This window comes from Oncorhynchus mykiss, chromosome 16 (assembly GCF_057628025.1).
Source record: "Oncorhynchus mykiss isolate SJ-2025 chromosome 16, ASM5762802v1, whole genome shotgun sequence".
Lineage (NCBI taxonomy): Eukaryota > Metazoa > Chordata > Actinopteri > Salmoniformes > Salmonidae > Oncorhynchus > Oncorhynchus mykiss.
The window spans coordinates 51,479,721-51,507,679 of NC_143037.1; the positions used below are offsets into that span (position 1 = coordinate 51,479,721).

Sequence of the window (27,959 nt, forward strand, 5' to 3'; positions counted from 1 at the left end):
TCCATCGCTCCACCATCCCCTTCCTGGGTTACATCATTGATGCAGGGAGAGTACAGATGGATCCCGGGAAGGTGAGAGCGGTGGTGGATTGGCCCAGCCTACATCCAGAGTGCAACTGCAGCGTTTCCTGGGATTTGCCAACTTTTATCATCGCTTTATCCACCCTGGCTTCCACCCTGTCTGCCCTCACCTCTCCCAAGGTTCCATTCACGTGGTCCTCAGCTGCTGACTGGGCATTTCAGCTCCCATCTTGGTTCATCCTGAACTGTCCCGCCAGTTTGTGGTGGAGGCCGATGCTTTGGATGTCAGGGTGGGGGCTTTCCTATCCCAGCATTTTGCCCTGGACCTCAAGTTACATCCTAGTGCCTTTTCCCATCGCCTCAATGCCACATAGAGGAATGACGATGTGGGGAATCGTGAGCTCCTCGTGGTGAAGATGGTGTTGGAGGAGTGGAGGCACTGGCTGGAGGGAGCGGAACATCCGTTCATTGTGTGAACAGACCACAAAAACCTTGAATATCTCCGCACCGCCAAGAGTATCAATTCCAGGCAAGCTAGGTGAGCACTGCTTTTCACCCAGTTCAACTTCTCCCTCTCATACCGACCAGGATCCAAGAATGTCAAGCCGGATGCACTGTCACACCGCTATAGCCCTTCGGCTACACCCTTAGAACCCGAGACCATTCTTCCCACCTCGTGCCTGGTGACGGCACTCAGGTGGGGAATAGGGAAGCATGTCCGTGAAGCGCAGAGTTCCCTGCCGAACCCCGGGGGAGGCCCAGATAACCAGATGTTTGTTCCTGACGCTGTCCTCTACTCGGCCCACTCCTCCAAGCTTGCCTGACGCTGTCCTCTACTCGGACCCTGGCCTTTGTGAGATAACGCTTTGGTGGCCTACCATGGTTCCTGACGTCTCCGCGTTCGTCACCGCATGGACGATCTGTGCACAGAACAAGACTCCCCGGCAAGCTCTGGCTGTTCTCCTTCAACCTCTGCCTGTTCCTCACCATCCCTGGCCTCACATTTCCCTGGACTTTGTCACGGGTCTCCCTCCACCAGTTTTCCAAAGCCGCCCACCCTCTACCAAAGAGACGGCCCAGCTCATGGTGCAGCACGCCTTCCGAATTGATGGACTCCCAGTGGACATATTCTCCGACCGGGGTCCTCAGTTCTCGTCCCGGTTCTGGAAGGCGTTCTGCACACTCATTGGGTCGTCGGCCAGCCTGTCCTCCGGGTTCCACCCCCAGTCCAACGGCCAGTCGGAGCGAGCCAACCGAGGCCTGGAGACGACTCTTCCCTGCCTGGTCTCCGCCAACCCCACGACCTGGAGCCAACAACTAGTGTGGGTCGAATATGCCCGTAACACCCTTCCTTGCTCTGCCACGGGTCTCTCGCCCTTTGAGTGTTCCCTCGGCCCAGGTGTTTGTCCCCCGTTGTTGTTGTACTTGGAAGAAACCCGGTCAGCTCTTCTCAAGACCAACTCCAGGTATCGACGACAAGCAGAAAGCAACCGGACCCCGGCTCCCCGGTATCATCTCGGATAGGGGTATGGCTGTCCACCCAAGATCTGCCACTCTGGGTGGAGTCCCGCAAACTTTTCCCCCCAGTTTATCAGCCCTTTCCCCATCTCCAAGATACTTAGCCCCTCTGCTGTTTGTCTTCTGTTTCCCCGTACCCTTGGTATACATCCCACTTTTCATGTGTCTAGGATCAAACCCATGTCTCACAGCCCTTTGTCTCCTGTTTCCAGGCCCACCCCTCTCCCCTGTCTCATTGACAGCCTACCAGCATTTCCCCCCTTGCTCCTGTCTGTTTCTAGTTCCTGTTTTCTAGTTTTCCTGGTTTTGACCATTCTGCCTGCCCTGACCCTGCCTGCCATTTCTGTACCTTGTCACACCGCCCTGGATTATTGACTCCTGCCTGCCTTGACCCCGAGACTGCCTGCCGTTTTGTACCTTTGGACTCTGATCTGGATTACTGACTTCTGCCTGCCCTTGACCTACGTTTTGCCTGCCCCCTGTTCTAGTAATAATCGTGTGTTACTTCGACATTGTCTGCATCTGGTTCTTCCTTGAAACGTGATAGTTTTGTTTGATCAAATCCATTTTTATATTCAAATGTACTACAGTTTGAACCCCTGCTGTCGCTGGAGAGGAAGAGGTGGTGGTCACTGCATTAACATTTAAATCCTTCACTCTCATCTCCCTCTCCCCATCTCTCGCTCTCATCTCTGTATATAACCAAAACGACATAATACTGTCAGACTTTCTGCTCAAAGACTTTCTATATTGGCAAATTGAGATCTTGTTTTAGTTACAGGCTCTTGCTTGTGAGACCTACTTTGTGTATCAGTAAGTGTCTTTGACAGTTTAACTTATTCTTTCATTATTTTCGGAGTCAAGAATATGCATATCCTTGCTTCAGGTCCTGAGCTACAGGCAGTTAAATTTGGGTGTGTCATTTTAGGTGAAAATTTATAAAAAAAGGGTCAGATCCTGACATTAATCAAAAGTATATGTAAAAATGTCATTTTAGCCTGTCCTTAATAAGTATGTATTTTTAAGGTAATGATTCATGCCTTGAAGCTTATACAGTGCCTTGCGAAAGTATTCGGCCCCCTTGAACTTTGCGACCTTTTGCCACATTTCAGGCTTCAAACATAAAGATATAAAACTGTATTTTTTTGTGAAGAATCAACAACAAGTGGGACACAATCATGAAGTGGAACGACATTTATTGGATATTTCAAACTTTTTTAACAAATCAAAAACTGAAAAATTGGGCGTGCAAAATTATTCAGCCCCTTTACTTTCAGTGCAGCAAACTCTCTCCAGAAGTTCAGTGAGGATCTCTGAATGATCCAATGTTGACCTAAATGACTAATGATGATAAATACAATCCACCTGTGTGTAATCAAGTCTCCGTATAAATGCACCTGCACTGTGATAGTCTCAGAGGTCCGTTAAAAGCGCAGAGAGCATCATGAAGAACAAGGAACACACCAGGCAGGTCCGAGATACTGTTGTGAAGAAGTTTAAAGCCGGATTTGGATACAAAAAGATTTTCCAAGCTTTAAACATCCCAAGGAGCACTGTGCAAGCGATAATATTGAAATGGAAGGAGTATCAGACCACTGCAAATCTACCACGACCTGGCCGTCCCTCTAAACTTTCAGCTCATACAAGGAGAAAACTGATCAGAGATGCAGCCAAGAGGCCCATGATCACTCTGGATGAACTGCAGAGATCTACAGCTGAGGTGGGAGACTCTGTCCATAGGACAACAATCAGTCGTATATTGCACAAATCTGGCCTTTATGGAAGAGTGGCAAGAAGAAAGCCATTTCTTAAAGATATCCATAAAAAGTGTCGTTTAAAGTTTGCCACAAGCCACTTGGGAGACACACCAAACATGTGGAAGAAGGTGCTCTGGTCAGATGAAACCAAAATTGAACTTTTTGGCAACAATGCAAAACGTTATGTTTGGCGTAAAAGCAACACAGCTCATCACCCTGAACACACCATCCCCACTGTCAAACATGGTGGTGGCAGCATCATGGTTTGGGCCTGCTTTTCTTCAGCAGGGACAGGGAAGATGGTTAAAATTGATGGGAAGATGGATGGAGCCAAATACAGGACCATTCTGGAAGAAAACCTGATGAAGTCTGCAAAAGACCTGAGACTGGGACGGAGATTTGTCTTCCAACAAGACAATGATCCAAAACATAAAGCAAAATCTACAATGGAATGGTTCAAAAATAAACATATCCAGGTGTTAGAATGGCCAAGTCAAAGTCCAGACCTGAATCCAATCGAGAATCTGTGGAAATAACTGAAAACTGCTGTTCACAAATGCTCTCCATCCAACCTCACTGAGCTCGAGCTGTTTTGCAAAGAGGAATGGGAAAAAATGTCAGTCTCTCGATGTGCAAAACTGATAGAAACATACCCCAAGCGACTTACAGCTGTAATCGCAGCAAAAGGTGGCGCTACAAAGTATTAACTTAAGGGGGCTGAATAATTGTGCACGCCCAATTTTTCAGTTTTTGATTTGTTAAAAAACTTTGAAATATCCAATAAATGTTGTTCCACTTCATGATTGTGTCCCACTTGTTGTTGATTCTTCACAAAAAAATACAGTTTTATATCTTTATGTTTGAAGCCTGAAATGTGGCAAAAGGTCGCAAAGTTCAAGGGGGCCAAATAATTTTGCAAGGCACTGTATATTGTATCTTGCCACATTTAGCTCACTTCCTTGTTTTTGTATGGGGAAGCCTCTGTGCTTTGGTGAGGCAGGTGTAATGCTAAAGGGTTGCAAGGAAAGAGATATGATTAGAGCTGAATCGTGGCCAAAAGCCATCACACACACAGATGCACTCACTCATGCACACCTACGTTTACATCTAGCAGAGGAGTCGTGAATAAATCCTGGAATTCCTTCATCCCAATGTGCTGATGATGAAATAAACTACCAATTTGTAATGCTACCATACAAAGTTATCTGTAATGACAATGGAAGTGGTGGTAATGGGTGGGGAAACTGTTAGGGACAATTCCATGATAACAGAAATAAGCTGAGACTCTGATTTTTCACTTTAAAATGTATACCAAACAAAAACCACTGATTTCACAGTTTAAGAAACCATAGGGCCCTATGCACAATGAGTACTTTTAACAATTTCCACTTAACTTAAAAAAAAAAACATTTATTGGAAGAACTGTACAGATACATTTGATGATGGATTTTACCGTAATTCTGTTACCAAAAGTTGCATCTGCACGGTTTTTCTAGTAATTTTTTTTTTTTTAACTGTGTAAATTCTTCGAAAGTAGTCATTGTTTTCTGTTTGGAATACATTTCAAAGTCTCTGCAAAATTCCGTTACTGTGGAATTGCCATTAGATAACCCCTTGAAACATGAAATCTGTTCCTCAAAATAAAACATACATCTGTACATTATGCATTTTTAACAACTGTTTTAACATGAAACACAGAGCCGAACTCTTGGTCATAAAATGGAAATTGCATGATTATAACATAATTGAGCATCATTACTCCCATAATGTGTAACCTGGAACCCCTGGTCTGACTGTTTAAAGCTGGGGAGTCCCCAGACTCAGATAATTCTCTCAGCTGTCATAGTGAAGTAATTATAAGTCCAGGATGGTACTGACTTAGAATGAACTACCAGTCACCCTCGTACCAATTTAGTCCTTATTCTTATGCATATACTGTTTCTGTGTCTGGTGAGTTGGATACAATGTGGTGATAAGGCAACATGATCAGTGTAAAATAATGATATTATTCACATTTCTTTCAGAGACAGAGTGCTATCAACATCTCAGACTCCTTAAAAATCCCATTAAAGAAAGAGAGAAGGGGGGGGGTGAGGGAGAGAGGAAGAGCGGTTGAGACATGGTGCTGTGTGCTTGCAAATCCACCCTGCAGACCCCAACTGCAGCACAGACTAATTTATACAATGAAGAGACATAGCATGCCAAGCAAAGGTTCCTGAAATGGCAATCTGCAAGAAGACTGCAGAGACCAAGTAAGAATGATGGCTATTATTTAAGGTGTCTCAATGTATAAGAGGCCTTTGTCTCACATAAGGCCATGCAAACAATATGCTATTAATTATCTTACAGAGCCTGAGGGCAGTGGCTGGGATTCATTCTCACCTGCCATAGCGATGTTTAAAACAGTGACTTTGTTTACAAACTAATGTCCCCACCCATTATTCCATTATGTATGTAAAAAACATGTGAAACATAGTGCTGCATAAAAATAATTACATATGTCCATAGAGGGAATGAGTCAATCATTTCCATAACTAATATGTTTCACCACATAAATATAGCCTAATCAGGAGTATTGAGCAGACTAGGTGTTTGTTTGCCATCGGAGATGAGATGATGTCCTGAGGCTATGGAGAAAGACTAGTAGATAGCTCGTAGCTCCAGATCCAACAGATGTTAACATATGTGGACACAATATCATGAATTATATAAACTCTCCGTTATCGCTACTTCATATCGATGCTTTCCTGTGAGTTAACCTTTGAGCCGCATCCTTCCTGTTTTTCACATTTCATTTGTGGATGTTTGCTGTGTCTAAGTGTGAGTTTGTGTGTGCTTAAAAAAAATGACCAACTGTCCTTTTGTTGATGAAACAGCCACAAGTGTATAGATCCATTCTATACAGCATGACCACTTTGAGATGAAGCTGTGTTTCAGGTGGCGAGATATTGGATTGCTGTGGTGCTGTGGAAATCCATACGTACTATGAACCCTGACCGATATCCTGCAGTGTGTAATGGGAAACACTGTGATTGGGAACAGCAATGGGAAAACAACTTGCTCTCTGGTTTTCAGTTGAGCTGTATATAGTCCATAATGTGGCTCTCTAGACCATGACAGCTCTCTAGACCATGACATTGGCTTGTCCAGTCACAGTAAAACAGAACTTAACTATATTGTTGGTAAAAACAAGTCACTCTAATGGAACTATAACTGTACACTGAAGTATTTAAATGTAAATTCCACCCACAACCACTGTATGTTAAATGTTAGTGACATGCAGTGCCTCTTTCAGTTGAAAAGAAAAATGTTAACTTGCTGCATCATACACTGCAGCACAGTCATAAAAAAGAGGAGCAGATTTAGTCTCAGGGTCAACAGCAGCAATCAGCTTATCTCTAACTAACGCTGAGTAAAAGAGCTGTCTAATCACCAATCACCAGACAACACGGATTTCAAAGGCCTCAGATCACCAAGAAGCTGATTTCCAACACCCCTCGGTCAACTAATTAGCACTCCAAATTCAATTACATACAGTAAACATATTGCTACAAGACACATTGGATTGGATTAATCAGTGTGGACGTTGGAGAAATCTGAGATGGTTAATAAACAGATGTATTTTTATTTTTTTTACAAACTGAGTGAGTGGCTACAATTAAAATGATTGTGTAGAAATCAATGATTGGAACCAGTTCAGGGAACAGAACCGAAAATAACAAAATTATTTGAGGGGCAGACCCCGAACTGGAAACGAAAGTGATCCATTATTTTAAAAGCATGGGAACTGGTTAAAAACATTATTTTAAAAGCATGGGAACTGGTTAAAAACATTATTTTAAAAGCATGGGAACTGGTTAAAAAACATTATTTTAAAAGCATGGGAACTGGTTAAAAACATTATTTTACGTCCCGGGCATTTTTTTCCAGTCCCCCAAAAATCGCAACAAAGTGCCTATGCAAAGCCCTCACTTTGTCACTCAGAATATTATTCCAGTGTCTGCCTGCCTGCTGGAAATCTTGCCCATACCTGCCCATCCCATCTGAAGTATAGGTTACTGTAGCCTACTGACGACGTTACAAGCATGATTCAGAAATTAGCGAGAGCTGTTTCAATGCTAGTTAAGAATATTATAGTTATTACATTTCACATTGGATTTATTAATTACACTGAACAAAAATACAAATGCAGCATGCAACCATTTCAAACATTTGACTGAGTTACAGATCATATAAGGAAATCAGTCATTTGAAATAAATTCATTAGGCACATTAGGCCCAATAGGCCCAATGATGTCGCTCTTGCTGCTAGTGATTCTCTGATCCACTTCTACGCAGATGACACCATTTTGTATACTTCTGGCCCTTCTTTGGACACTGTGTTAACAAACCTCCAGACGAGCTTCAATGCCATACAACACTCCTTCCGTGGCCTCCAACTGCTCTTAAATGCAAGTAAAACTAAATGCATGCTCTTCAACCGACCGCTGCCCGCACCCGCCCGCCCGTCTAGCATCACTACACTGGACGGTTCTAACTTAGAATATGTGGACAACTACAAATACCTAGGTCTCTGGTTAGACTGTAAACTCTCCTTCCGGACTCACAATAAGCATCTCCAATCCAAAATTGGATCTAGAATTGGCTTCCTATTCTGCAACAAAGCATCCTTCACTCATGCTCCCAAACATACCCTCGTAAAACTGACTAACCTACCAATCCTTGACTTCGGCGATGTCATTTACAAAATAGCCTCCAACACTCTACTCAACAAATTGGATGCAGTCTATCACAGTGTCATTCGTTTTGTCACCAAAACCCCATATACAGTGCCTTGCGAAAGTATTCGGCACCCTTGAACTTTGCGACCTTTTGCCACATTTCAGGCTTCAAACATAAAGATATAAAACTGTATTTTTTTGTGAAGAATCAACAACAAGTGGGACACAATCATGAAGTGGAACGACATTTATTGGATATTTCAAACTTTTTTAACAAATCAAAAACTGAAAAATTGGGCGTGCAAAATTATTCAGCCCCCTTAAGTTAATACTTTGTAGCACCACCTTTTGCTGCGATTACAGCTGTAAGTCGCTTGGGGTAGGTCTCTATCAGTTTGGCACATCGAGAGACTGACATTTTTTCCCATTCCTCCTTGCAAAACAGCTCGAGCTCAGTGAGTTTGGATGGAGAGCATTTGTGAACAGCAGTTTTCAGTTCTTTCCACAGATTCTCGATTGGATTCAGGTCTGGACTTTGACTTGGCCATTCTAACACCTGGATATGTTAATTTTTGAACCATTCCATTGTAGATTTTGCTTTATGTTTTGGATCATTGTCTTGTTGGAAGACAAATCTCCGTCCCAGTCTCAGGTCTTTTGCAGACACCATCAGGTTTTCTTCCAGAATGGTCCTGTATTTGGCTCCATCCATCTTCCCATCAATTTTAACCATCTTCCCTGTCCCTGCTGAAGAAAAGCAGGCCCAAACCATGATGCTGCCACCATCATGTTTGACAGTGGGGATGGTGTGTTCAGGGTGATGAGCTGTGTTGCTTTTACGCCAAACATAACGTTTTGCATTGTTGCCAAAAATTGTTGCACCTTCTTCCACATGTTTGGTGTGTCTCCCAGGTGGCTTGTGGCAAACTTTAAACGGCACTTTTTATGGATATCTTTAAGAAATGGCTTTCTTCTTGCCACTCTTCCATAAAGGCCAGATTTGTGCAATATACGACTGATTGTTGTCCTATGGACAGAGTCTCCCACCTCAGCTGTAGATCTCTGCAGTTCATCCAGAGTGATCATGGGCCTCTTGGCTGCATCTCTGATCAGTCTTCTCCTTGTATGAGCTGAAAGTTTAGAGGGACGGCCAGGTCTTGGTAGATTTGTAGTGGTCTGATACTCCTTACATTTCAATATTATCGCTTGCACAGTGCTCCTTGGGATGTTTAAAGCTTGGGAAATATTTTTGTATCCAAATCCGGCTTTAAACTTCTTCACAACAGTATCTCGGACCTGCCTGGTGTGTTCCTTGTTCTTCATGATGCTCTCTGCGCTTTTAACGGACCTCTGAGACTATCACAGTGCAGGTGCATTTATACGGAGACTTGATTACACACAGGTGGATTGTATTTATCATCATTAGTCATTTAGGTCAACATTGGATCATTCAGAGATCCTCACTGAACTTCTAGAGAGAGTTTGCTGCACTGAAAGTAAAGGGGCTGAATAATTTTGCACGCCCAATTTTTCAGTTTTTGATTTGTTAAAAAAGTTTGAAATATCCAATAAATGTCGTTCCACTTCATGATTGTGTCCCACTTGTTGTTGATTCTTCACAAAAAAATACAGTTTTATATCTTTATGTTTGAAGCCTGAAATGTGGCAAAAGGTCGCAAAGTTCAAGGGGGCCGAATACTTTCGCAAGGCACTGTACTTCCCACCACTGCGACCTGTATGCTCTCGTTGGTCCTCGCTTCATATTCGTCGCCTAACCCACTGGCTCCAAGTCACCTATAAAAGTATTTTCTAGGTAAAGCCCCGCCTTATCACAGCTCACTGGTCACCATAGCAGCACTCACCCATTGCACGCACTCCAGCAGGTATATTTCACTGGTCATCCCCAAAGCCAACTCCTTTGGCCGCCTTTCCTTCCAATTCTCTGCTGCCAATGACTGGAACGAATTGCAAAAATCACTGAAGCTGGAGACTCATATCCCCCCACTAACTTTAAGCATCAGCTGTCAGAGCAATTTACCGATCATTGCACCTGTTAATCCCATGCGTAACTCTGTGTTTGTGTCGCACTGCTTTGCCAGGTCGCAGTTGTAAATGAGAACTTGTTCTCAACTGGCCTACCTGGTTAAATATATTTTTTTAAATAATAAATGATGTATTTCACATGACTGGGAATACAGATATGCATATGTTGGTCCCAGATACCTTTTTTTAAAGTAGGGGCGTGGATCATAAAACCAGTGACCACCATTTGCCTCGAGACACATCTCCTTTGCATAGAGTTGATCAGGCTGTTGATTGTGGCCTGTAGAATGATGTCCCACTCCTCTTCAATGGCTGTGTGAAGTTGCTGGATATTGGCGGGAACTGGAACACACATCGATCCAGAGCATCCCAAACATGCTCAATTGGTCGTGACATGTCTGTTGAGGATACAGGCCATGGAAATACTGGGGCCATGCATTATCATTCTGAAACATGAGGTGATGGCAGCGGATGAATGGCATGACAATGGGCCTCAGGATCTCGTCACGGTATCTCTGTACATTCCAATTGCCATCGATAAAATGAAATTGTGTTTGTTGTCCATAGCTTATGCCTGCCAATACCATAACCCCACTGCCACCATGGGGCACTTCTGTTCACAAAGTTGACATCAGCAAATCACTCGCCCACACGAAGCCATACACGCTGTCTGCATACAGTTGAAACTGGGATTCATCCATGAAGAGCACACTTCTCCAGCTTGCCAGTGGCCATTGAAGGTGAGAATTTGCCCACTGAAGATGGTTAAACACATTTTTTAGCTAGATAGCTAACGTTTGAGCTGGTCCAATGGTTAAACCAAATCGGGAAGTTCAAAGACATAAAAAGTTCCTCCATAGAAGTCGCTCTTACGTAGGTAGAATTCTGTGGGCCTAATTCAGACAATGCATGTCATAACAAGATGCCCAGTCGTTTCAAAGAAAGCTTCCTCCATCCTCTCTCACCCGCAAAATGTATGTTGCATCTGGCGCCCTACACTGTGACTGGCAGCACAGTGTTTTTCTTTTCTTTCATTATAATTAAACCATGCTTTTACGGCAAAAAACTATTTGCTCTCAATGACTTTCCTATACAGATTAAATCACGTTCCCTCTCCATAGCTAGCTGTTCTATGCACACTAGTAATTTAATGTCGAGCTAAATGTACAAAAAAAAATGTGACTTCAGAGGTTTAAAAAGGAATAGAAAGGAATTATATAAACTGCTACTTTGGTTTTGTTGGAACCGGTTGAGAACTTTATTTGCTGGTCGGAACAGTGTGACGGAACAAAATAAAATAATGCTTCTGTTCAGAACGAAACAATTGGAAAATAATTTTGTTTCCAAGCCCTGGTAGAAATATATAAAACGTTAAGAATCTCATGTGAAAAGTGAATAATGGTAACATGCAGTACATTAAATAAAATATTCATTTTTTGAGGGTTAAACGGGATTGTAATCATTTGGTTAAATGTAACTTAACTGTCACGAATCCCGCCGAAGATGGTGCCTCTTCCTGTTTGGGCGGCGCTCGGCTACTAGCTGCCACCGATCCCCTTTTCTGTTTCAGTTAGTTTTGTCTGATTAGTTTCACCTGTTTCTTGTTTGGGTTTTGTTTTGGGCTATTTAAACCCAGTAGGCCCACCTGCTTTTGTGCAGGCTTGTTTTTCTGTTCATGGTGTGTGGATTATTGTGGATTCCTTTTTTCCGGACAGTTTCGTCCTGTTTGTTGGACTTGGTATTTATGCGCCCTTGTGTTTGGCGTGACCGCTACTCTGTTCCTGGAATAAAGATCCACGTTTGAACTAACCCTGCTCTCTGCGCCTGACTCCTCCACCCACTACTCCTAGAAGCCGTTACATTAACGTAGAAGGTGTAAAAGAAACGCTTGAAACAAGATCCCCTACATACTGGTCTTGACAAGAAGAAAACATGTAATGAGAGGTTCTCTTCTGCATTGTTCAACCAATCCAGTCAAAGTGGAGGAGGAGTTAAGATGGAGTGTCACCTTGTTAACATCCTAAAGTGGAAGTTGTGTCACAGGCTCTCTTTACATTTCCCAAGAAAACCGGAACATCTGGTTGTTGGGGACTCGGCAAAGGTTAAATTTAACAGATCCTAAGCAGTTTGAATTGCACAGTGCACTTATTATGCATCGTCCACATTGTGATGTGGGGTAGCGCCTCCTCTCTGTCTACCCTGTCAGGTGGTTTAGGCCGTGATGGGACAAAGTAAAGCCCGGCAGTATTGACTCTGTCTCTGTTTGGCTGATTAATAATGAGAGACCACATCCCTCCATCTCTGCTCCGGGCTGGCCACTCTAAGATGAAAGGAAACCTCTCTGGTGGCTTTCTGTCAACCAGCCAAACCACCTGTGGCTTTGATTTTCACTTACTACGCACGTTCATGCTTGCTGAAGCTTTCTGGGTCACTATCAAACTGCATCTATGTGGAGTATGTTTATGTGAGACCTAGGCTTAGGAGACCGTGAGTATGTAACACAAATACCTTCTGTATACTGCTGGTGCCCAGTACTTCATTACCTTTCTTCTTAGCCTGTTTTGTTCACATACAGTACTTAATTGCAGCCCAGAAGGTAGTCAATATACTTCACATCAGCCTGTGCATCCCAATCAGCTTTGAATCAGATAATAATGACAGTAAATAATTGAGCTTGGTGGATATTCTAATCACTTTTCAATTACGGTCTCTCCTTCATTTACATTTTAGTAACTTAGCAGACGCTCTTATTCAGATTGTCATACAGGAGCAATTAGGGTTAAGTGCCTTGCTCAAGGGCATATGGACAGATTTTTCACCAAGTCAGCTTGTGGATTCGAACAGGCAACCTTTTGGTTACTGGCTCCAACGCTCTTAACCGCCAGAATACCTGCTGCCCTTCATCACACAACACACTGATTAAATTGTGTGGTTTGTTGCTGCCTCTGTTTTATTGTATTGTCAATGCTTCATTTAACCAACATACCATGTGACATAATATATCAATGTAATCAATAGGTAGCACCACAGGTCCCAAAGTGGTGTGGCGAGAAAATAAATTCTGGGGCCCGTAGTTTTTCCTGATCTGGTATCTAACCAGGTAAATCGTCAGACCTTATACGATATGACGTGATTAATCTGTAAAAAGGTTTAATATGGGCTATGATGGGGCCAGAGTAGTAGTCTTGCCCTTTGTAGTAGTCTTGCCCTGTGCAACTGTAGGCCTATTGAAACATTAACTCACAGTCTATGTCAGCTGTAGTGTTTATTGATCAATTCCAGTTAATCATTTTGGATTGAAAAAGTGTAGTTAGACGAGTCAGGCCAAGTTTGAATATAAACTAAATTTATAAACTATTCACATTTTTTCACAAACAAATGGACTATAAATACAGCACGTTACCAATTCCTTTATCCTGGCCAGAGTGTCCAATCAAAACACATATTTTGACCAATGGGTAAAATACTGTTTGGATAATCCTCTAAGAAAACCAATGGTCCAAACCTCATGTCTCTATCATTCAAAAGTTATCAGCGTTTTTAGCCTTGTAAGATGGGCAGAATTAGGGTGACTAAATCAATGGATGCCAGTGAAAGAAAGTGGTCAGAAATCAGGAAAATTGCATCGCTTCAGCTAGGTTGGATTCTATGCAAGAATTAAGGCTACTGGCTAGTAGGTGGCAGAACGTAGTGCTGGGATTTGGGTGTAGGGTTTGAGCATAGCCTGAAGGTAGGGAGGGGAAGTTCCTCTTGCTGCTCTGTAGGCAAGTACCATGTTCTTGTAATGGATGCAAGCTTTGACTGGAAACCAGTGGAGTGTGTGGAGGAGTGGGGAGACATGGGAGAAATTGGAAAGGTTGAACACCAGGCAGGCTGCAGCGTTCTGGATAAATCACAGGGGTGTGATGACACAAGCGAGATTCCCAGCCAACAGTGAGTTGCGGGGGTGATACAGCCCGGGGGTGATACAATCTTCGGCAAAATCATTCGCAAGGAGATTCCTGCAAAAATATTATTTGAAGATGACGGGAGACGGGAGATGTCCAGACGGGAGATGACAAGTGCCTGCATTAGGACCTGCGCCGCTTCCTTTGTGAGGTAGGGTAGTACTCTACAGATGTTGTAGAGCATGAACCTGCAGGAGTGAGTCACTGCTTTGATGATCGCAGAGAACGACAAGGTGTTGTCCAGGGTCACGGCAAGGTTCTCTGCTCTCTAGGAGGGGGACAACATGGAATTGTCAATCGTAATGGAGAGAGGTCTTTGAGCGGGCAGGCCTTCCCCAGGAGGAAGAGAAGCTCTGTCTTGTCGAGGTTGAGGTGGTGGGCCAACATCCGAGTTGAGACTATGCGGCTGCTGTTGTTAGTAGCCTACAGTGATGTGCTATCACGCTTGCTAAATAAATACTGGTGGAAAGTGAAGAACGCACATTGTGCCCTAGCCTGTGCGACATGTGATTTCTGTGAATCTGATTGGTCAAGACACGGAAAAAGCATGTAGCAGCACTCCGATGTGATGGACAGATAAATTGTGCTTGAGTTGACAAATCATGAGCCAAATCAGTCAAAAAAACAGCACTTAGCCCCTCTTTTTAACACTTAGCATCTATATATTTTATTAAACTAAATCAAAAGTGGTATGGCGCTGCCAAACCTGATTGAAAAGTGCTCTGACTTAGAATACCTAAGTGTCTGGTTAGACTGTAAACTCTCCTTCCAGACTCACATTAAGCATCTCCAATCCAAAATTAAATCTAGAATCGGCTTCCTATTTCACAACAAAGCATCCTTCACTCATGCTGCCAAACATACCCTCGTAAAACTCACCATCCTACCGATCCTCAACGATGTCATTTATAAAATAGCCTCCAACACTCTACTCAACAAATTGGCTACAGTCTATCACAGTGCCATCCGTTTTGTCACCAAAGCCCCATATACTACCCACCACTGCGACCTGTACGCTCTCGTTGGCTGGCCCTCGCTTCACTCTCATTGCCAAACCCACTGGATCCAGGTCATCTACAAGTCTCTGCTAGGTAAAGCCCCGCCTTATCTCAGCTCACTGGTATATCTCACTGGTCACCCCCAAAGCCAATTCATCCTTTGGCCGCCTTTCCTTCCAGTTCTCTGCTGCCAATGACTGGAACAAACTGCAAAAATCACTGAAGCTGGAGACTCATATCTCCCTCACTAGCTTTAAGCACCAGCTGTCAGAGCAGCTCGCATGTCACTACACCTGTACATAGCCCATCTGTAAACAGCCCATCCATCTACCTCATCCCCATACTGTATTTATTTATTTATATTGCTCCTTTGCACCCCAGTATCTCTACTTGCACATTAATCTTCTGCACATCTACCATTCCAGTGTTTAATTGCTATATTTTAATTACTTCGCCACCATCACCTATTTATTGCCTTAACTTCCTTATCTTACCTCATTTGCACTCACTGTACATACTTTTTGTTTTAATTTTCTACTGTATTATTGACTGTATGTTTGTTTATTCCATGTGTAACTGTGTTGGTGTATGTGTCGAACTGCTATGCTTTATCTTAGCAAGGTTGCAGTTGCAAATGAGAACTACTTCTCAACTAGCCTACCTGATTAAATAAAGGTGAAATAAAACAATTAAATAAAAGTGCTGTGGGCAATGCCGCCTTGCCACACGTTTTCCGGCGGCCCTTGTGTAATCTGAGTACAATGAAAAATCCAGAGAGTGCTGGCTTCAATATCAGTGTTGGAAATATTGTCCAACTGTCATACTTCAAATCAAATAAAATTGTATTTGTCAAATGCGCGGAATATAACAGGTAGACCTTACAGTGAAATTATTACTTACAAGCCCTTAGCAACAATGCAGTTTTAAGAAAATACCTTAAAAAAAAGTAAGAGATAAGAAAAACAGATAATAAGAGCAGCAGTAAATAACAATATCGGGGCTATATACAGGGTTAGCTGCTGATTAGCTGTTCAGGAGTCTTATGGCTTGGGGGTAGAAGCTGATTAGAAGCCTCTTGGACCTAGACATGGCACTCTGGTACCACTTGCCGTGCGGTAGCAGAGAGAACAGTCTATGACTAGGGTGGCTGGAGTCTTTGGCAATTTTTAGGGCCTTCCTTTGACACCGCCTGGTGTAGAGGTCCTGGATGGCTGGAAGCTTGGCCCCGATGATGTACTGGGCAGTACGCACTACCCTCTGTAGCGCCATGCGGTCGGAGGCCGAGCAGTTGCCATACCAGGCAGTGATGCAACCCGTCAGGATTCTCTCGATGGTGCAGCTGTAAAACCTTTTGAGGATCTGAGGACCCATGCCAAATCTTTTTAGTTTTCTGAGGGGGAATAGGCTTTGTCGTGCCCTCTTCACGACTGTGTTGGTGTGCTTGGACCATGTTAGTTTGTTGGTGATGTGGACGCCAAGGAACTTGAAGCTCTCAACCTGCTCCACTACAGCCCCGTCGATGAGAATGGGGGAGTGCTCGGTCCTCCTTTTACTGTGGTCCACAATCATCTCCTTAGTCTTATTCACGTTGAGGGGGAGGTTGTTGTCCTTGCACCACACGGTCAGGTCTCTGATCTCCTCCCAATAGGCTGTCTCATCGTTGTCGGTGATCAGGCCTACCACTGTTGTGTCATCAGCAAACTTAATGATGGTGTTGGTGTTGTGCCTGGCTGTGCAGTCATGAGTGAACAGCGAGTACAGGAGGGGACTGAGCTCGCACCCCTGAGGGGCCCTGTGTTGAGGATCAGCATGACGGATATATTGTTCCTTCGCTTAGTGATGAGCTTTGAGAGCACTATGGTGTTGAACGCTGAGCTGTAGTCAATGAACAGCATTTTCACATAGGTGTTCCTTTTGTCTAGCTGGGAAAGGGCAGTGTAGAGTGCAATAGAGATTGCATCATCTTTGGATCTGTTGGTAAGGTATGTCAATTTGAGTAAAGATACCTGAATAGAAAATGACTCAAGTAAAAGTTTGATGCAGTAACATTCTAATTGAGTAAAAGTCTAAAATTATTTGGTTTAAAATATACTTAAGTATCAAAAGTAAAAGTATAAATCATTTCAAATTCCTTATATTAAGCAAAGCAAAAGGCACCATTTTCTTGTTCTCTTAATTTATGGAAAGCCAGGGGCACACTCCAACATTCAGACATAATTTACAAACGAACCATGTGTATTTAGTGAGTTTACTGAGTGTTTAGTGAACCATGTGAGTGTGTGAATTTTACTATTTTCCTGTCCTGCTAAGCATTCAAAATGTAATGAGTACTTTTGGGTGTCAAGGAAAATGTATAGAGTAAAAAGTATAATATTTTCTTAAGGAATGTAGTGAAGTAAAAGTAGTCAAAAATATAAATAGTAGCGGCTTCCCGGGTGGCGCAGTGGTTAAGGGCGCTGTACTGCAGCGCCAGCTGTGCCACCAGAGACTCTGGGTTTGCGCCCAGGCTCTGTCGTAACCGGCCGCGACCGGGAGGTCCGTGGGGCGACGCACAATTGGCCTAGCGTCATCCGGGTTAGCCGGTAGGGATATCCTTGTCTCATCGCGCACCAGAGACTTCAGTGGCGGGCTGGGCGCAGTGCGTGCTAACCAAGGATGCCAGGTGCACTGTGTTTCCTCCGACACATTGGTGCAACTGGCTTCCGGGTTGGATGTGCGCTGTGTTAAGAAGCAGTGCGGCTTGGTTGGGTTGTGTATCGGAGGACGCATGACTTTCAACCTTCGTCTCTCCGGAGCCCATAGTTGTAGCGAGGGGTAAAAATTCAACAACAAAAAAAAATATAAAGTACAGGTTCCCAAAAAAACTACTTAGGTAGTATAATAATTTTTAATAATTTTTACTTAAGTACTTTACACCACTGTTCAATATAACATCCTACAAGGATCAGTGAAAATGGCCATGCTCTCAGTATCATTAAACTGCAGGGTGTAATGGTCTGGCGCATGGAGACTTGGAGTGCAGGGAGCTTTTTGAGTTGAGCGCTCATGAGGGAAAAAGTCAGCAGTACAGCACTAGGTGAGAGGAATGCTAATTGGACATGTCATGGTTTGGTGGGTATTCATAGATTGCTTTCTGTTGCCACGGCGAATAAGAAGCCAAGCAATAAGGGGGGTTCAGCAAGTTGGCTTGGCAGCTGCATGGTGTGTTTTTACCTCCTGGCAGAGGTGCTTGGAAAGATGCAGTACATAACCCTACCATATTGTCTGTCTATCTGCAAAAATAAGTGGGTTTGGAGTTTGCTGCTTTAGTTGAACTGAGCTCAACCTACTGTACAATAAATTAGCTCCACCCTGGCTAATCTGGCAGCCTACACATGGAACTCCCTTTCTGGAGGCTCCCCATGGTGCAACCTAGAGGCTACAACCTATAAATTGCTGAGCCGGCTGAACTCTCCCCATATGAAGTTCTCCTCCACAGAGCTGAGCAGGGGAAGCTGGAGGGCTCTGCAGGGGCACTCCTCCGCTTCCTCCGCCACTGGTCTCTCTCTAGGACATACAGTATGATGGACAGCAGCTTGGAGCCGGCAGACGAGCGAGCCACAGTGGCACAGAGAGCGGTAGGCATGTCGGTAGTGATTACATTCAACCCCAGCGGGGGTCAGAGGTCAGGCTGAGCGTGTGCGGCTTGCTCCCTGCTCAGAGCTGACTGTATTCCCAACGCTGTTATACGCTCACGCCCACTGGTGCTCCGGGCAGTCATGCTCACTTCTACTTCTCAGTTCTCTCTTGTTTGTTCACTTTCTAGCTATCTTTCAATACTGATTCATTTTCCCTTCCTCAATACTTTTTCAATCGCATTGGACAAATTGTTTTTAGTTTAGCCAGAAAGCTGAAACTAAAAGTGGCCAAGGTACCCATTTCAGGACAATGACACCCGTAAACTGACAGAGGGTGTAGGGTTAGCAGGACGAGCATCATCAACACATGAATCGGAGTGATGATAATAATGACAAAAATACACACATGAATGCATGTACACACATGAATACACATACACACAGGTCATTTGTGCACATGGGGGGGTCGGGGGGGGGGGGGGTAAAGAAACAATTATCCTCTATGGCAAATGTAAATAAATTAATTTCTGTTTTCTATTAAGATATGAATTCATCAACATGGATAATTCATTCAGAAGCACTGACCTGTTTCACTTCCAATATTTTAATTATTCATGCGCTTTACATTACAAATCAGTATCCACTTATTTTCAGATTATGCTGCCAAACGCCCATCAATAAGGGGCAGATTTGAGGCCAGGGAGACAGAGATGAATGGCCTAGAACTCTTTGCCAGCAAACAAAAAGAAACTATTAATCATTCCTTCCAATGTCCCAGGCATGGCTGTACTGCTGCAATGTGAGAACACTTCTCAACCTTCATAACCTCACTTTGAAAAAGATTCATATAACTTTCAATTCCATAAAAAGAGAGAGAAGACCTTTTGATCTCTAGCAGGTTCAACATTTCTCAAGCTTTACTACCGCATGTTTAATTTATTCATGTTAGGCTATTTGATGCTATATGTTATTCTGTCAACTGTCAGATAAACCATTCTGTATTTGTTTGAGGTCAGCTGGGTTAATGCAAATGGAAAAATGTAATTATTTTATATGTACAGTATGATGTGTATGATGGATGATGATCGTCATAGTACAGCCAACAATATTATCTAATTTTCCTCCTAATTCACGACTGGATTCTATTCTTTGGGCCAAATGGCCATTACTATTATATCTAAAAGGTGTTGTTTGATCTGTGGATGGAATGCTCAAATGACCGTTACTATTATATCTAAAAGGTGTTGTTTGATCTGTGGATGGAATGCTCAAATGGCCGTTACTATTATATCTACAAGGTGTTGTTTGATCTGTGGATGGAATGCTCAAATGGCCGTTACTATTATATCTACAAGGTGTTGTTTGATCTGTGGATGGAATGCTCAAATGGCCGTTACTATTATATCTACAAGGTGTTGTTTGATCTGTGGATGGAATGCTCAAATGGCCGTTACTATTATATCTACAAGGTGTTGTTTGATCTGTGGATGGAATGCTCAAATGGCCGTTACTATTATATCTACAAGGTGTTGTTTGATCTGTGGATGGAATGCTCAAATGGCCGTTACTATTATATCTACAAGATGTTGTTTGATCTGTGGATGGAATGCTCAAATGGCCGTTACTATTATATCTACAAGGTGTTGTTTGATCTGTGGATGGAAAGCTCAAATGGCCGTTACTATTATATCTACAAGGTGTTGTTTGATCTGTGGATGGAATGCTCAAATGGCCATTACTATTATATCTACAAGGTGTTGTTTGATCTGTGGATGGAAAGCTCAAATGGCCGTTACTATTATATCTACAAGGTGTTGTTTGATCTGTGGATGGAATGCTCAAATGGCCGTTACTATTATATCTACAAGGTGTTGTTTGATCTGTGGATGGAAAGCTCAAATGGCCGTTACTATTATATCTACAAGGTGTTGTTTGATCTGTGGATGGAATGCTCAAATGGCCGTTACTATTATATCTACAAGGTGTTGTTTGATCTGTGGATGGAAAGCTCAAATGGCCGTTACTATTATATCTACAAGGTGTTGTTTGATCTGTGGATGGAATGCTCAAATGGCCGTTACTATTATATCTACAAGGTGTTGTTTGATCTGTGGATGGAATGCTCAAATGGCCGTTACTATTATATCTACAAGGTGTTGTTTGATCTGTGGATGGAATGCTCAAATAGCTGTTACTATTATATCTAAAAGGTGTTGTTTGATCTGTGGATGGAATGCTCAAATGGCCATTACTATTATATCTACAAGGTGTTGTTTGATCTGTGGATGGAATGCTCAAATGGCCATTACTATTATATCTACAAGGTGTTGTTTGATCTGTGGATGGAATGCTCCAATGGAACAGCTCTTTTATGACTGTCTTTTCCTTTCATTTGAATTCTGAATGGTCACAACAAGATGAACTCCCCTGAAAACTACCCAACCACTCTGCCTCTAACGCTTCATAAGGAGATACAGCTAAAATGGTATAATGCCATACCTGAAAAACTCTTAAGCAGATACAGGATGTGTGAAATAATACTGCAGAGATAAAAGCACTCAAAAGCTTCAGGGTAATTTCCAATGAGTTCCCCTGCTTTGTTTGGTTCAGCTGCTTGAACATAGCATTTTATTTGAGGACTGACATCTGCATATCCACATAAAGGGTCAAGTGCCATTCAATCTCCATTAGTGTTTGCATTGCACAGAGATAGAATCCTTTAACAGCAAACAACCGATTCCGCTTTCAAGCCAGTAAATGAAAGTGCAACACTACTGTAGGCTTAACACACAAAAGCATGGCACCTATGTTAAGTGATTGGCCTCATTGCAATAGGGTAAATATAACTCAAATGCAACATGATAATGAATTTAACTAAATGTAGCTTTTCCAAAGCCCATAAACATATGGATCCTGAAGGTTTGTGAGCCAAAACATCGGGAAGTTTCCATACCCAACCAATTTGTGACGCCATGTGATGTCATAATAGGTTCCTGATTGCAGGAGCCAATCAAAAATAATATTTAATTAAATAAGACCAAGAATGCATGTGGAACAGTGAAAAGAATGCTCAGGTGAGATGGAGATGACTCACCGTCTTCGCGGGACTTCTGTATGAAGGCGTCCACACCACTCTCTCCATAGTTGCCCTCCGATGCTACTGTGGAGACATAATTCCAGCTCATGGCTTTGACTATGTCCACCATTGCCTGTGCCTGGTAGGTGTCCGGAGGCACGACGCGGGAGAAGAAGTCATAGCGCGTGTTATCGCTCAGCTCCGGAGCCGTGGAGGCATAACTCACCTGGGGGATCTGAGGAGAGAACAAGAGGACATGGTGTGAGCACATACTGTAGTTCCACTTTATATTATCGATATATGCTGGAAGGAATGATGGAAGTTAGTACATCTCAAGTGTCAAACATTTATGAACTATCAGGATTGTTTCATTAACCAACCCTCTCATCTCTTGGATGCTGATCAATACTATCAAATGGTAAATGAAAAACCAACCAGTTAACACAGATGCTATGCTTTTGTGTGTTAAGCATAGTGTTGCACTTTCATTTACCTAAGAGTTACTGGCTTGAAAGCGGAATCGGTTGTTTGCTGTTAAAGGATTATATCTCTGTGCAATGCAAACACTAATGGAGATTGAATGGCACTTGACCCTTTATGTGGATATGCAGATGTCATGGTGAGAGATAGTCCTCAAATAAAATGCTATGTTCAAGCCTACACCATGCTACACCATGGCCAAATTATGCAACATAGAGATACATTTTGGGTTCCACATGCATGCTTGGTCTATTTAATGAAATATTATGTTTTGGGTTTATACATTTTATATGGGAATAGTTTCAAATAGCATTTTCAATGACGAGGTATGATTTTCTGTTCATTCAGGTGACTGATGAGTAAATGAGACATCAGGACGGAGGTGAGAACCTGGATTTTTACTCCATAGGGTAAACCTCAGAATAATGGTTACTGGAGTAATCACCTGTGGTATTACACTTCTGTACACTGAAATATTGACACCTAAGGAGAGTTTAATGGAAATATTGACACCTAAGGAGAGTTGAATGGAAATATTGACACCTAAGGAGATTTGAATGCTACTATTTCAAAAATGAACAAAAATTTCTCTGTCTGCTCACTCCCACATCTATGTGCACACGCTATGATGTCATATACTGTAGTCCTCTGCAAAAATAAGCACAGCATTTCTCAAGAGTGTCAAGACAACACTGAGATTAAACCTCAAAGTTGAGATGTTGTAGACAAAGTGTTATTCCACTTCAAGCTGCCCTCAAGCCAATCAAGTAGCACCAAAGCTATAATAAGCTCATTTAAATTAGATTCTCACAGACTAGAAGTGATTCATTTGGGGGTGAAAAGTGTTAACAGACAAGGGCCTTTGTTCCAGGGCCTGTGATAACACATTTTAAAGTAACTTGACAAGGCAGTCTTGTGTATTCCCGGCATTCACAAGAGCAACATTGTTTTTAGTTTTTTTGGTGGAGAGAACAAGAATATGGTAATAACATAAACTGTATAGTTTTGGTGATGTATATTTGTCTACAAGAATACAATTCAGAGTAAAATGTGCATCCTTGATAACATATTTTACAAACATATTCCCTTTATGTCTCCTTGAAATGATGTGCACCGTGGAGCACGTAGTCTCTCTAGACGAGTTGCCTTCCACAATGTACCAATGCTCCAGCTTATACGTCTGTAGAAGTTCTGCCGTCAGTTGGGACAGAGGATGAGTCAGAAATGGGAGGTGCATCAGAGGTGCAGTATTCACTTGTTGCTCTAGCTTAACAGGACCACAATTCCAGCCTGCATTTTATGCCCTGTCTACCCAATCTCATGATTTGTCTGTCTGATTATTATTACATTTTTTATCGAAATGTCCCAGGGAATCGAAAAGGGGGTAGCTGCAGCCCAATATGGTGACCGAAGTATGGGCAAGTGGGTGTGTTGAAAGGAAAATAATGGGCATGTGGAAAAGAGTGGGTGTGTCAAGGGCTTGTGGAAAGGAGTGGGTGTATCAAGGGCTTGTGGAAAGGTGTGGGTGTGTAGAAAAGAAAATAGTGGGCATGTGGAAAAGAGAGGGTGTGTCAAAAAGGAAATAGTGGGTGTGTGGAAAGGAGTGGGTGTGTCAAAAAGAAATAGTGGGCGAGTGGAAAGGAGTGGGTATGTCAAGGAAAGTAGCAGGCTTGTGGAAAGGAGTGGGTGTGTCAACCAAATTAGTGGGAGTGTGGAAAGGAGTATGTGTGTCAAGGAAATTAGTGGGCTTGTGGAGGAAAGTAGTGAGCGTGTGGAAAGTAGTGGGTGTGTGGAAAGGAGTGGGTGTGTCAAGGAAATTAGTGGGCCTGTGGAAAGGAGTGGGTGTGTCAAGGAAATGAGTGGGCTTGTGGAAATGAGTGGGTGTGTCAAAAGCAAATTAGTGGGCGTGTGGAAAGGAGTGGGTGTGTCGAAAGGAAAGTAGTGGACGTGTGGAAAGGAGTGGGTGCGTTGAAAGGAAAGTAGTGGTCGTGTGGAAAGGAGTGGGTGCGTTGAAAGGAAAGTAGTGAACGTGTGGAAAGGAGTGGGTGCGTTGAAAGGAAAGTAGTGGACGTGTGGAAAGGAGTGGGTGCGTTGAAAGGAAAGTAGTGGTCGTGTAGAAAGGAGTGGGTGCGTTGAAAGGAAAGTAGTGGTCATGTGGAAAGGAGTGGGTGCGTTGAAAGGAAAGTAGTGGTCGTGTGGAAAGGAGTGGGTGCGTTGAAAGCGCTCTGCTATAGGTCAGACAGTTTGGAGTTTTGAAGCCAGAGGATGACTCTGAGTCGTACGTCACTTTTCGTTTTACAGAGATAATTGTACATTTTCAGTTATAAAACTGACAAGTGTATTATTTTTAATTAAAAGTACTAATGATGGGTGTACTATTGCTTCACCCTGACATTGGCTACTAGGTAGACGTCCCATGCCGTTGCCGGGACAGAAGTGCTTGTCAAACGGGAGCTAAGGGCACTGTGTCCAAAACATACTGTAGTTGTTTAGTTTTCATGCAAGCATTTTCAAGCATATCCTATCACTAAGTCCCACAGTTATACAAAATATCACAAGCGAGTAGAAATGTTAACCTTGTTTGTTAGAGTTTAAAGTTATATTGTCTCACCAAACTGTAGCCTACTCACCACAGTGGATTGTTTGTGGACTGATTTGGAGAGTGAGAGCTGGTGAAGCCACATGGTTACCCAGCATGCACGTGGTCAGTTTTCCTAATACATTTATTCTATGTTATCTTTATGTTATAATATGTCCTGATATTGGGAAATGTGTTGGCCATTGATATGATGACATTTGATAAGTATTAATTGTGATGGGAATTCTAAATGTTACATTGATGAAATACCTGTTTAGGTGGTCTTCTAACCTTTTCAGGTTTCTCATTTCGGGAGAGTTTAGGAAGGAGTGACATGTTTCCTCTGGGCTCTCAACTGAGGGATTATTGATGATCTGTCTAAGTTAAAGTTGCTCCGTCTAGTTTGAAGGTGCATTGCCTTAGAAGCCAGTCGAAGCTTCTGTATATTTACCATTTAGATTATTGTTTGTTGTTTTGAAAGTATATGTCAGTGTTCCTCAACATCTTGTACATATTTTGGATCCATCTTCACTTTCTGCACCTGTAAATAAATACCACCATTTTGCAATCGAATCCTGCGTACCTCTTGATGCTTCTCACCCCACTGACAAGACCCTGGGTCCACTATTGATCTCGTCAACCAGTCCTATAATTCATTTTTTTCAATGTATGTATTAAATAATAAGTCAAAAGGTTTCCATATTATTTGTGTTTGTGCCAAAAATCTACTGTCATAATAGATCTGGATTCACTCTGCTGAATGTACTGTTGTAGTGCCAGTGCGGAAGTCTTAAAGACTGCCTCAAGTGCTGAACACTTTTCCCACTTGATAAGTAATCTCTATTCCTGCTTGCTCAAGTAATTTCAGATTTATGATGGTCAGTGATCTTTCCGGAGCTTCTTCCCTGCACACTTTGGGATTTAACTGAGCAGATTTTATGACACTCAATAATGAGTTTCATGTTACAACATAAAATACAAAGACACCTCTTCTTATGCTGATGCACTTTGATTGGCCCCAGGTCCCTGTAGGTTATAAATTACACTACTAGACAGTGAAAAGCTCTAGTGGGCAGTAATATTTGATATGTGTATATACAGTATATTATATAGTATATACATCACATGCTACTCATAATAAGACAAAGCAATTATCCTATCATAATGTTTATCTGACTCCATAAGATAAATAGCAATATTATTTTTTAAACATTTTTAATTGAACCTTTATTTATCTAGGCAAGTCAGTTAAAACAATTTACTACTCAATAGTGATGGGGGGGGGGGGGGGGGATCTATACAATTACATATTGCAATAGTATTTGGGAACCAAAAAAGTGTTAAACAAATCAAAATACGTTTGGATGTGATCCTGGTTATTTGAAGGAAGATCATGACTGCTGTATGACCCTGATACAGACATCTTAGATATGACTGACAGTTTAGTGAAATTGGCCTGATCTCTCTCCAAATGTTTTCTGTCACTAGGCTACAGCTACAGCCTCCAGGGTTATTGGCATATGCTGTCACCTTGAAGAATCACCAGGAAGAGACCGATGGATCTGGAGAGACAGATGTTGACTTAAGTAAGTTTTCAGAATGTTTTAACCTCTAAAAGTCTGAGCCTTTGAGGGGGTGACTATGGAATTGTTTTAAGAAGGTCATGCCATGGATAATTTAGCTATTTGATTTAGAATTGTCAGACTCCTGTAGGAATCCCGCCAAAATAAAACAATTATTTGAACACATGTTGAATTTAGCCTTTACTATATAGACTATATAAATGCATTGAATAACACATTCATAAATGGCAAAAGATACAGTAAAAAAAATAAGGAATACGGTTTTGAAGTGTTTTTCCTTTATCTAGGAGATATAAGAAAGCTCAGGAAATATGTGTTTTTTGGACACACACTACATGGCCAAAAGTATGTGGACACCTGCTCTTCTAACATCTCATTCCAAAATCATGGGCATTAATATGGAGTTGGTCCCCCCTTTGCTGCTATAACAGCCTCCACTCTTCTGGGAAGGCAATCCACTAAATGTTGGAACATCACTGCGTGGACTTGCTTCCATTCAGCCATTAGAGCATTAGGCACTGATGTTGGGCGATTAGGCTTGACTCGCAGTCGGTGTTCCAATTCATCATAAAGGTGTTCGATGTGGTTGAGGTCAGGGCTCTGTGCAGGCCAGTCAAGTTGGAAAGGTAACATCTTATGACACCGCCACATTAAAAATCACTGAGCTCTTCAGTAAGGCCATTATACTGCCAATCTTTGTCTATGGAGATTGCATGGCTGTGTGCTCAATTTTATACACCTGTCAGAAACAGGTGTTGCTGAAATAGACTAATCCACTAATTTGAAGTGTATTTAACCCCTTTTTATTGGCACAAAAACTACCTCCATACATTTTTGAAAAGGTACCGGGTTACCTTCAGATGAGTCCCCTAACACTGGTGTGTGAGAATCTCACCAGAGCCTAAAATGTACTTTTTGTTCCATCAGCCACAGTAGCAGCCACTCAGATTTTTTACCAGCCAAGATAATTTCTCACCATAATTACAGCAAAAAACTGATGACCATGCTCTGTAATGTTTCTAAAACAAGAATGTATTAGTAAGAAGTAATGTGGTGCATTGCTCAATTTAATACAAATATTTGTTACCTGAGTCTTTTAATCAAAATATCAGATGAGAAAACATTTCAGCTACCCCTTTTAAGGGCGGGAGGTTACCCTAGTAATGGGGCCACTGGAGTCATGTCAGGTGGTATCTGTGTGTGTGTGAGATTTGGGATGTTAAAAGTAGTAGACAGCGTCTACAGAGTCTCTTCGCTATCAGTTGAAGCTGCAGATTTAAACTAACATTGAAAAACAACGGAGCTTCTGAACAAAACATTGTAAATAGACAAGAAACACAAGGAAAGTATAACTTTGCTGACTTAAGTAAATTAGACCCACTTTTATGGCTGTGCCAGCGCCTCCAAAAATCAATCTACCAGCGCTTCACTCACAGTGAGCAAAGCTGTTGCTGTACAAGGTGGGATGTAGGATTCAGATTTATTTGTGTGATTAGCAGCTATGAAACAAAATAGCTACTTCAGCATTTTTCTGCTAGAAATTGCAATTCATATCCTCATACTTAACTTTTGACTGTATTTTTATTCACAAATGTGAACGTAATGCTCGCACTGTAGAGAC

General features: G+C 42.4%; 1 protein-coding gene across 1 annotated transcript in view; it reads right to left on the bottom strand.

The window, feature by feature from the left end:
• Positions 1-27,959, bottom strand: part of LOC110492177 (metabotropic glutamate receptor 4) — a 307,909-nt gene that overhangs the window by 101,314 nt on the left and 178,636 nt on the right. Inside the window, exon 3 of the mRNA XM_036947131.2 lies at positions 21,716-21,932. Coding sequence (XP_036803026.2) covers positions 21,716-21,932 — 217 coding nt within the window. The remainder of the gene's footprint in view (positions 1-21,715; positions 21,933-27,959) is intronic.